General features: G+C 36.8%; 1 protein-coding gene across 1 annotated transcript; it reads left to right on the plus strand.

The window, feature by feature from the left end:
* The first annotated feature begins 2,237 nt into the window (after positions 1-2,237).
* On the plus strand, positions 2,238-7,709 carry LOC114361419 (calcyphosin-like protein). Its single transcript, XM_028316424.1, has 7 exons — positions 2,238-2,456; positions 4,762-4,915; positions 5,365-5,461; positions 5,575-5,655; positions 5,954-6,078; positions 7,122-7,206; positions 7,564-7,709. The coding sequence occupies exons 1-7, from the start codon at positions 2,378-2,380 to the stop codon at positions 7,663-7,665; spliced, it is 723 nt and encodes a 240-aa protein (XP_028172225.1). The 5' UTR covers positions 2,238-2,377; the 3' UTR covers positions 7,666-7,709.
* The last annotated feature ends 2,613 nt before the right edge of the window (positions 7,710-10,322 follow it).

Below are 10,322 nucleotides of genomic sequence, written 5' to 3' on the forward strand. Positions count from 1 at the left end.
AAAAAACTCAAGCAAGTCATATTGTTTTCAAAGTGTATTGTAAAATAAGGCATAATTCAAAGTCAATCTTTGATTTTAAAGCGCGTCATTGAGTTGACAGTAAGTTGGAGTGAAATGTTTTGATACTTACCTACATTTAGTTTATTACCTAACTGCGTCAGAAGGAGGGTTATGTTTGGTTTTATATTATTCTTACCTAATAGCTGCTTTATCGGGGTTTTCAGGTGTATTTCATGCATTGGTGCAGAAGAATGGTGAAAATGTTATGACCATGTAATAAAAATTGAAAAAGTATTCATCAAGCAAGTTTGAGTAATTGAAATGCTGAAAAAGCGATTTATATTATACAAGGTGTCTCAAAAGAAAGTTTATATTTAGTGGATCGATAAAAAAAAAAGTAAGCCGTGTATCGAAAAAATGTTTAGTAACTATTAAAGTACACATTTTGGGAATTTATTTCTTAAAAATAATATTGTCCAAATGTAGACCCTCGCGTTCGTAGCACTCATTTAATCGAACAGTAAAATCACTTATGACGGCTCAGGCAGGTAAACTCAGTGATGGCTGCCATTTCATGACGGGTATTTTCTTTCAAATATGCCAGGGAAGTTGGTTTAGTGGCTTAAACTTTAGATTTAAGTTAATTCCATAGGAAAAAGCCCATAGTGGTTAAATTAGGACACTTTTCTTTCACGACTATAAAAATATTTTAGCAATTTAATTCACAAAATCAATTGCACACATTTAAAATAAAGTTTGTTTACACTTTGACAACAATAGACTGACATGCAAGGTGACATGTCAATGAAGTTTTCAGTTACTGTTGCCATTAAAAGAAATTAGTACCATTAGTTTTCCGCAACATGGCGAGGGTTTTTATGTTCCTGGTCAGGCTATACGACATTGAGTGCGAAACCGAAACTGCGAAGTGCGGCTAGTGCCGGTTGCAGACCAAGAGCTAAGCTAAGTTAGTTTCGTTTAGCTCGCATAGCTGATGCAGTTTCCCATAGAATTGGCATAGTTTTCAGTCTACACACGACTATGGGAAACTGCGTCAGCTATGCGAGCTAAACGAAACTAACTTAGCTTAGCTCTTGGTCTGCAACCGGTATAACACCAACTTTAACTCTGAAGATCGGCAGAAAAGGGAACTCTAGGGTTATCTGTAAAAAAGTTAGGTCCTATAACTAGCTATGGTCTAGGGGTGCCTAGATTCTAGGCATGTTCTAGGCACAGTAACATTCGTCTTGAGAGATTCCATTTATTTCTTTATAATAGCTCTCTCTGTTATTATAAATAGGAATTACTTTGCTAGCAAAGTAATTCCTATTTATTGTATAATTTGCGAAACCTACTTAGGTATTTCGTTTCGTACCTTTCAATAGATTTTAATCATCTGTAAGTTAGCGCCTCCTATTCGACTCAGAGCTCTAAGACTCAGAGTCACAGTTATGTTGGTATAGCCTGACCAGGNAAATTAAATGAAACCATCAATCGAGCTAGTAGATTTATTTTATTATTCATCAATAATCAAATTCAGAACTTGAATATTCAACTGCAATGTCTGCTCATGAACGCTTCAAACTCGGTACTTCTTTCCCAATCCCATAAAATTCAACACTTAGAAAGTGACAAAATTTTTAAAATATGTAGTTGAAACAAACCACAGCTAATTTTCATAGTGGACTGTACTATACGATAAACATGTCAGTCAATTTGACAACCTTTGTCGGAAACATTATTCAATGAAAATATTGTCCGAACCCTTAGTATTTCTCTTCGACAAATACTTTAACACATTGTGAACCACTTTTCTTTCACGACTATAAAAATATTTTAGCAATTTAATTCATAAAACCAACTGCGCACATTTAAAATAAAGTTTGTTTACACTTTGACAGCAATAGACTGACATGCAAGGTGACATGTCAATGAAGTTTTCAGTTTATACTGTTGCCATTATAGTTCCAAAATACTGAACTGTCCTGTGCATGACATTGACAGTGGGGCGCCACCGTCAATACCGGATCGCTGGTTCCGAATTTTGCCATGTTGGAAACCATATAGTTGAACGATGGTAGCGCCCCCCTGTCATTGAGTTTGGTGGGACAGTTCAGCGTGGGTCATCTATAAAAGAAATTAGTACCATTAGTTTTCCGCAACATGGCGAGGGTTTTTATGTTCCTGGTCAGGCTATAGTTGGTAGGGCGGGGTGTACCACAGAAAATAAATCAGTACGGCCTACGCATTTGGCGGGCGGCAAAAATTGTGCTTTGTTATGCTTCCACCATTCCTTGTGCGAATGTGACGAGGGACAGTTTATTCGGAATATCTGCAATTTATTGTTGGGATACTAAGTGAAATCGAGTGTTTTATCATGAATGAAGGCAATATCAATGATGACGATAATATGTATCACGATACATTCCAAGGAAAGGCTAAAACTTCCTCCAACCGTGAGTGTGACATTATTTTTATTGATGACGCTTAGGATTATTTTGTAGGATTTTACTTATTTCTCATTAAGAGCAAAGTTTTTGTGGACCTAGATTCTATAAATACAGATCTTTTAGTTCTCCTGCATTTAATTATAATAAAAATACCTTATTTTATAGCCAGAATTAGAGATAACATGTTGGATAATTGAAGGATAATATTGCGGATAATGTCCAAATTAAATTGTTAAATCCTTATTTATTTATATTTCTTTAAATTATTTGCTTGCTACCCATTCTGTCTCGCATTCCAATGGCCAATGCCGCGATGCCGGTAATGCCGGCTCATTGAATATCAATCATCCTTGAATTGCAATATCTATTAATAATGTTATTTTAGCAAAGCTAGAAATAGCTTTTAAGCATTTTAAGAGTGTTATTATTGTATCCTAATACCTAACACAAATACTATAATCGATAAACGATGACCAAACTTGGAAATTCGCGATGCACGATGGAATGTTTCAGTCTGATAGAAATTGTTAGCATGATTTAAACTAAATATTTTAATACTATTTCAATATATTATCATATTTTTACTATTTCGAGTTCATAATAAACTAGTGTATGCTCTTGGCTTGTATAAATATTTTCTTTTCGTGTAACATTAATTTTGGTTGGAGATCTAACATCTACCTACTTAGAGATTTTACTTTTGATTTGATAATTTTGATTTTGAATTAATTGGAACGTTACTTTCATGTATAGTCAGTCAGCGTCAATAGACTATGACAATAAAATTGGGATTGCATGATAGTTGCTGAAATCGGCACGAACTAACGGAAGACGGAAATTACCGAAAATTTGAAACAATCAGATCATAGAAGGGTCTTTTTTTACACAGTTGAATGTGTGTATGAGCGTGTGTGTGGGAGCTGTGGTAGGGAAAATGTGGGGACACTGGTACTCGTTGTAGTTACGCACGAGTTCATATCTATTGCCTTCTATGATCGAGATTTTACAAAACATCAAGCTGATCGATGATGCCGTACTTAGTAGGTGTAACTGCTATAAAAATTGTTAGGTCTGAGGTGGTAATTAACGATGCGAAGGTAGAATGGATCGTCTTCCGTGTTCCTGAATGACTTACAAAGGTAGGTTTAATTTGTGGGTTATATACCGTATTATGATCCACATTTTTGTGACTCCTGTAAATAGGATAGGATCGATCGACATACTGCGCAAGTCTAGCCCTAATGTCCTTATCCAGACCTTTTCAACCTCTCTGACCTGACCTAGGTAAAATGAAGGTGATTTGTTTGATGTTATAAACTCGAGTCACTTGAAAATAAATTGCTAGATGAATTTATTACTTGCGTGCAAGTTTCGTATAAAAAGTAGATATTTGTTTTCAAGACCATCAATTATTACCTTCATAAAACTGCTATAATAAAAGCAGACGAATATTACTTAACATTACATTGGTAAATTCATGGACTAAAGTAGGCCTAACAGTATGCAATTATGCATAACTATTAGGTACAGTTACTACGCGCCAATAGACTGCAGATATTTTAAACATAGTATTATTCCCGTTCACAATAATTGACATCGCTAGGCACCTGTAATATGGTTTATGTACCTAACCCCTAATTCGTTTACAAGGTTGCTAATTTCTGTTGACGTGGACTGTTCCTTGAACCTAAATCTATTTATGGTTTTAATTTAAGTCAGTCTCACGATACAAAATGAATATCTGCAATAATTTCTGCATACAAAAACAACAAATATACTCATCATGACACATATGCTGTTTTCGTGATAGCATGCCGCGTAGTATTAGTAGTATTCCGCAACAATTTTGTAAACAACAAACAACTTGTCCTTTAAAAAAGTCATTCATGTTTTGCTGGTCCAAGGGATATTGACACCGCTAAGTGGATCACTTGTATGACTAAGCAGTCGCTTACTTCTACCATGAATTCAAATGGAATATTTAGAGAGATATTCCCAAAGCTGAGCTAGGCAATTTGTAAGGCTGTGGTCTCCTATTAAACGCCTTAGGTCACGCCGAATAGTTGAGGTCTCTATCAGATGACGCGCGTCGGCGTATGGCATCGACAGGAACGTTTGACGCTGACGTCGTAGTTTTCAATTAGGAGACCATAGCCTAGATTCGGCCAAACCGATGGCGGAATGCGAATTGGTGGATGGCGAAAAGGCGATGGCGATCAGATGTCGCAACGCCGATCTATCATCATCGACGCGAACTCCACGCGTTGGTTTGACCGTAGCTTAAGCGATTTTCCGTTTTACAAATCCACAGTAGCATGGCACAGACCGATGTCGACAAGGTTCCGTCTAGAGGAGGAGCTGATTCAGCGCACCTCCCGAGCGCTGGAAGCGGAAACCGACCCTCTGGAGAAGCTGCGTCTGATGTGCCTTTCGCATGGCGCCGTCGGCATCATGGGGCTGGCCAGGTAGGACGAAGAATGTTTACTAGATAGAAAAGTGCTGTGTCCTATTATGCAGGAGTTCTGCCCAGGTGGTAGGACATAAGCGCGGGATTGTCATATGGGCAGCAAGGTTCTAGAGTGGAGGCCATGTACCGGAAAACGCAGCGTAGGAAGAAGCTAACAGGAAGGAGCTGGATGCAGGCTACCAACCGGAGTCCGGACTCCAAAATGGAAATCATTGGGGTAGGCCTATGTTCAGCAGTGGACGTCCTGTGGCTGAAATGATGATTGTTACACGTCTCATTCCATCCACTGCAGCTCCTGTGTAGTCAGGATCTTCAGTATGACAGCCAAGAATCCTAACCAGGCATGGGCACTGAAATAAATTTTATGTTATCCTCGGCGAACATGATTCATCGTGACTATACAATGTTGGATATGAGTAATAAAACTTATTGGTTGGTCTGTTAAAGGGTGTTTCGGAAAATGGATGAAGGAGGCACTGGGCGGTTGACCAAGGAGAAGTTTGCAAACTGCATCAAGGAAACTGGGCTGGATTTTAGTTACAAGGTACCTATACCTACTTATTGTATTGTTAGTCGGTCAGGGATCGTAGTCTTTTTGTGCCCTATCAGAACTTCGATAGGAAAATAAAAGTTTAACATTTTATTTTTATATTTCAGGATGCAGTAGACGTCTTCAACAAGTTCAAAAGAGATAGCAACGGCACCATCAGTCTTGACGAATTCCTGTTAAACGTTCGTGTATGTATAGGACCTGCTTATTATAAATTAGATACTGAATAGGAATTTTAGACGTAGCTCACGTAGCAGTTTAGAAAACAATATCAGTGGTTTCTATAGCGAACTCTAAAAGCAAAATTGGGTACCAGCATTTTACGTGTTGTCTCAGACCATCCATCTGTAAATCAAGCTAACTGTGACATGTATGATATTATAATATCTACTTATGAGCTATATTGCATAAGTGTATGGTGAGTACACGCACACAGTTGACTAGACTGAACACTTTATTCTGATGGTATTAACCTGGTGATTTCAGCCGTCTATGTCTGAGACCCGTAGAAGCATCTTGGAGCAGGCGTTCAAGAAACTGGACAAAACTGGCGACGGGGTCCTATCTGTGGAGGACCTCCGCAGATGCTACGCTGTGACTTCACAGCAAAGGTAAGATTTCAGATCATAGAATCCCTTCTATGATCTGAGGTATAGATCGTTTCATCCACGAAGACGCGCCCCACCAATTTTTAGTCAAGGGAAGCGCGGGTTGCGGGGAGTTTGATCCGAGCAATCCGAGCGTCATTATTGTAGTGTGCGTGTGCACTCATGGATAATTTAGCGTGTACCGATAATACTCAAACATTAGCGGAAGAATGGTGGGGCGCGTCTTCGTGGATGAAAAGATATGTAATATTGATGACCCATCAAAATTTAAAGAATGTATTCTAACTTCTACGTCTTACTTTTATGTATTAACTAGCTGTTTGGGTTCGAAGAGATAGCAATTTCGTAAAAATACAATCGAAATTAGTAATAGGCAAAAAATCTGCAGGGAGCATTGAACTATCTATCTAGCACATTCGCTAGCTAACTGACAATCAGTAGTGGCCAGCGTTGCCAGTTTTTTTTTCGCCAAGTCGGGACTTTGGTACTTTTTGAGTGAAAATAGCGGGATTCTTCCGTCAGAAGCGGGACATAGTAAAAAAACGTAAATAATCAAAGGTTTTCAAATATTTATCTTTTTATTCGACTTAAAATTACGTTTACGTGACAATAATAGATAGCAAAAGTAGCCATAGAAAATGTAGGTATTTTAACAAAAAGTAATATTTTAAATCAGATTTACGCTATCGTTAAATTCGTCTTTAGAATAAAAAAAGAAAAAAAAAAAACAAAAATCGAAATAAAAAAATATTCTTTAGAATAATATCAACTTGTTATTATTCTGTGATAATAAGGCGTTTCAAACAATAATCTGGTGAAGTGAGTGTCTCTCTCCGAAAAGCGGGACCGAGCCTGTCCCGCGCGGGACATTGAAATTTGATTTAAAAATCGGGACGTCCCGCCAAAATCGGGACGTCTGGCAACGCAAACATTTCGCAAATGTGCCACTAGTCACTAGTGGCACATTTGCGAAATGCTTACACCTAAGTGCTTCAACAATTGAAAATAAATCATCAAACTGATTCCTACTGTCTTTTAATTTCCAGTTACATGTGCGGCGAAGAGACCGCTGAATTCGTTATGGACAGGTTCCTTTCCAACTTCGAACAAGATGGGATCGTGGACGGCAAGGTGAATTTCTTGCTTTTAATTTGACTATTTTCAATCTTAAAGAGCTTTTGTTTGTTATTGAAAGCCTTCTTAAGAACGAACTAACCAAGGGTGCTGTGAATATGTAGTGCACCATGCTTCTTTGTTCTTATATCGTAAAGTGTAATTTCGATCTTTATGTTTACGTTTGGATTCATTTTGGTTCCGTCGATTGGAAACTGATATCAATATCAATAATAGATTTGAACTTGTGATTAAAATTGAATTTCAGTGCTTGAGCCAATCACCTCGGGCTTGATCCTATTCTTGAGTATGATCCCAGTCTCAGTTTTGATACAATTTCTTTGGACGATAATTTCAATTTACCTTTTCTTTCAGGTGACTCACGAGGAGTTCATGAACTACTACAGCGGCCTCAGCGTGTCCATAGACAACGACTGCTTCTTCGATCTGATGATACGTCAAGCCTACAAGCTGTAAACTTGTTCTAGTGACCAAAAAAGAAGACCACGTGCAAAATTGATGGGATCTAGAAATTAATAAAAAAGCTAACATTCATTTTCAATGTCTTTGTATAAAATTCCAATAAAACTAAAAAATATTAGCTTGCGGATAAATTCTGTCCCATTTAAAAAATATTTACTTGATTTGAACCATTGAAGAAAGAAACAGCCTGTTCTGCCTCAAATAAGTCGATAATTAATATTGTCATAATACTACTACGTCTTGTATTAATAAAACATAATCTACTTGTAATAGGTTACATGCTGAATGCAAATTTTAGTTGGGCTAATGTTAATTTATTTAAATTAAATTTTATTGTTACTTAAATTGACTTTTATTTCATACCTATGTAGGTATATTCAGAAAAAGCTGCAAGCCTTTCACTAGTTTATTAGTCACAAGTTGTAAAATTAACTTGTCAAATGTTTTTTTTATACTTATTACCTATTTGCAACATAGATTCAATCCTAATAAGGCCATATGGTGGAATTCAGTTTTGTCAGAGAAAAGTCGAGTTTTATCAAAATCCCCTCATTAGATCTTGCGTGTTAACCCATTATAGACTAGCGGTCCCATATGGTACCACTTTGTGTGTTTTAATTTGGCTCTATACATTAAACACGTGAAAAGATGCAGTGCTCTCATTGATGCAAATCGTAGCCAATAGATATGGTCTATGCTTATAGGAAAAAAAATTGACAGTTATTCTTATCAGTTGTGTGTAATTGATGATTGAAGTGAGCGCATCAAAATTTTCTCTTAAAAATTGACGCGCCATAAAAGTAAGTGATCATATTTTTTTTGTGTGATAGTGAAATACTGATTTTGTTACAATCTTGTATTCTCTATAAGTGCTTTTATTGTGAAATGGTGTAAAATTACGTCGATAGGTAATAATAATGGGAAATATTGTATGTCAAAATTACTGGTACCGTACGGTACCGCTAGCCGCTTACCGTGTCTTTTTAATTATTTTATTATTTTTAGTGTTTACTGTATTTATTGGGAAGTATGTGATATATTCAATGGTATTTATGGTATACAGGAAGATAAAGTAAAATAGTTTTCTATACTTTACAAAACCATGGGTTTTTATTTATTTTAGATGTAACTTTCACAAACATTGGCAGTTTTGGAGGACGATGAAGGTCCCAAGACGAAGCAGAAATTTATAGAATGAACTCAAGATAATTGCAACTCTCGAACAATATCAGAGTATAGAAAATTTAACGTGGGGCTTTGTGCAGCGTGCAATGCCAAGCTCCATTCCAAATTTTTGAATATTCAAAGATAAAAATGAATATTGCTGACCCAATATACAGCTTTTTTACATGTAATATCATTCCTGTTATTTGCTTGTTTAATAATACATATTATAATAATAATAAAATATACAGGGTGTCCCGTAATGTAACGTCAAGCCGGAACTGGGTGTTGAGGCAAGTTGTGCTGGTTATCAGAAAAATATAAAAAAAAATCTATGTGGCATATTTTAAAAATAATAGGCAATTAAAAAAAAATCAAAAAATTCTACTCCAGGTGACGGTCCTTTTACTCGTGTTGCCACAAATCTTCACTTTTTCCAAATTTTTTTTTGTTATGTAACCCTGAATAATGCTTCTCTAAATTGTTATCAAAATTACAAAACCAGCTGCTCCAACTTGGATGAAAAAAATACATTATTCCCAAAAAAAATATCAAAATAAAAATTTTACCTAGTTTAAACTGACTGTACTGAAAAAAAATTGTACTACGCGAGTGTGGCAAGTGACGTCATAATTTGGCGCATTTAGTAAGGATTCCAAAATGGTATAACACTTTGTAAAATCTTGCTGTAATTGTCGACAATTTTTGTTTATTGGAAATAATCCCGTTTTTAACTTTATCTACCTTGGTTAAAAATATTATTCTAATGTGCCCAAAATTTAAGTTTCTGGCTTAAGTGAGGTGGAGAAGCCATTTTAAAAGGTATGAGCGGGACGGAGAGGGCCATCTTACCAAGCAGGGATGTTATGGATATCCGTAACCGTAACCGAAACTATCGGATATCCGAAATAAAAAAATGTCCATAACCGTAACCGAAACTGATTCAAAAGTTACGGATAGTTTCGGATAAAGGCCAAACTGCAAAACTCTATGAAATCTGCAGTATACACGCCGCAGCTGCAATGCCGCGCTGCCGATTTCATAGTTTTGCAGTTTGCGGTTGCAGTTTGCGGTCTGCGGCCCGTCTTGGAATTGTACCTTAAATCTTAATATTTGTTACCAACTTGTCTGGCATTCGCTGGCACCATCTAATATGCCAGCCTGTTTTACCTTTATCATACATAGGTGTCGTCTTAGTTGGTACATAAAGTAGCTATGTGGGTCACGCTCACGCAGCATCTTGCTATTTGTATTATACCTACATTTTTGAAATTCTAATAATTCCGTAACCGAAATTATCCGAGACTTTCGGATAATCTGAAATGATTTCATATCCGTGACCGTAACCGAAACCGGTATAATATTATTCTAATATCCGTAACCGTATCCATAACCGAAACTTCATATCCTTATTATCCCTGTTACCAAGTACAAGTGCAGGCAGAGCAGGTAGTAAAGGCGCGCGCGCACGGGTGACTTTTGTCACA

The sequence above is a fragment of the Ostrinia furnacalis genome, unplaced genomic scaffold, assembly GCF_004193835.3.
Source record: "Ostrinia furnacalis isolate ACB-3 unplaced genomic scaffold, ASM419383v2 OfSCF5695, whole genome shotgun sequence".
NCBI classification, from domain to species: Eukaryota; Metazoa; Arthropoda; class Insecta; order Lepidoptera; family Crambidae; genus Ostrinia; species Ostrinia furnacalis.

What these genes read in the sequence shown, in the direction of transcription:
- LOC114361419 (XM_028316424.1), top strand. Translation starts at nt 2,378, where the DNA reads ATGAATGAAGGCAATATCAATGATGACGATAATATGTATCACGATACA. An exon ending in GGCATCATGGGGCTGGCCAG is followed by an intron (nt 4,916 to 5,364) that starts GTAGGACGAAGA and finishes GGTCTGTTAAAG; the next exon opens with GGTGTTTCGGAAAATGGATG. An exon ending in ATGGGATCGTGGACGGCAAG is followed by an intron (nt 7,207 to 7,563) that starts GTGAATTTCTTG and finishes CTTTTCTTTCAG; the next exon opens with GTGACTCACGAGGAGTTCAT.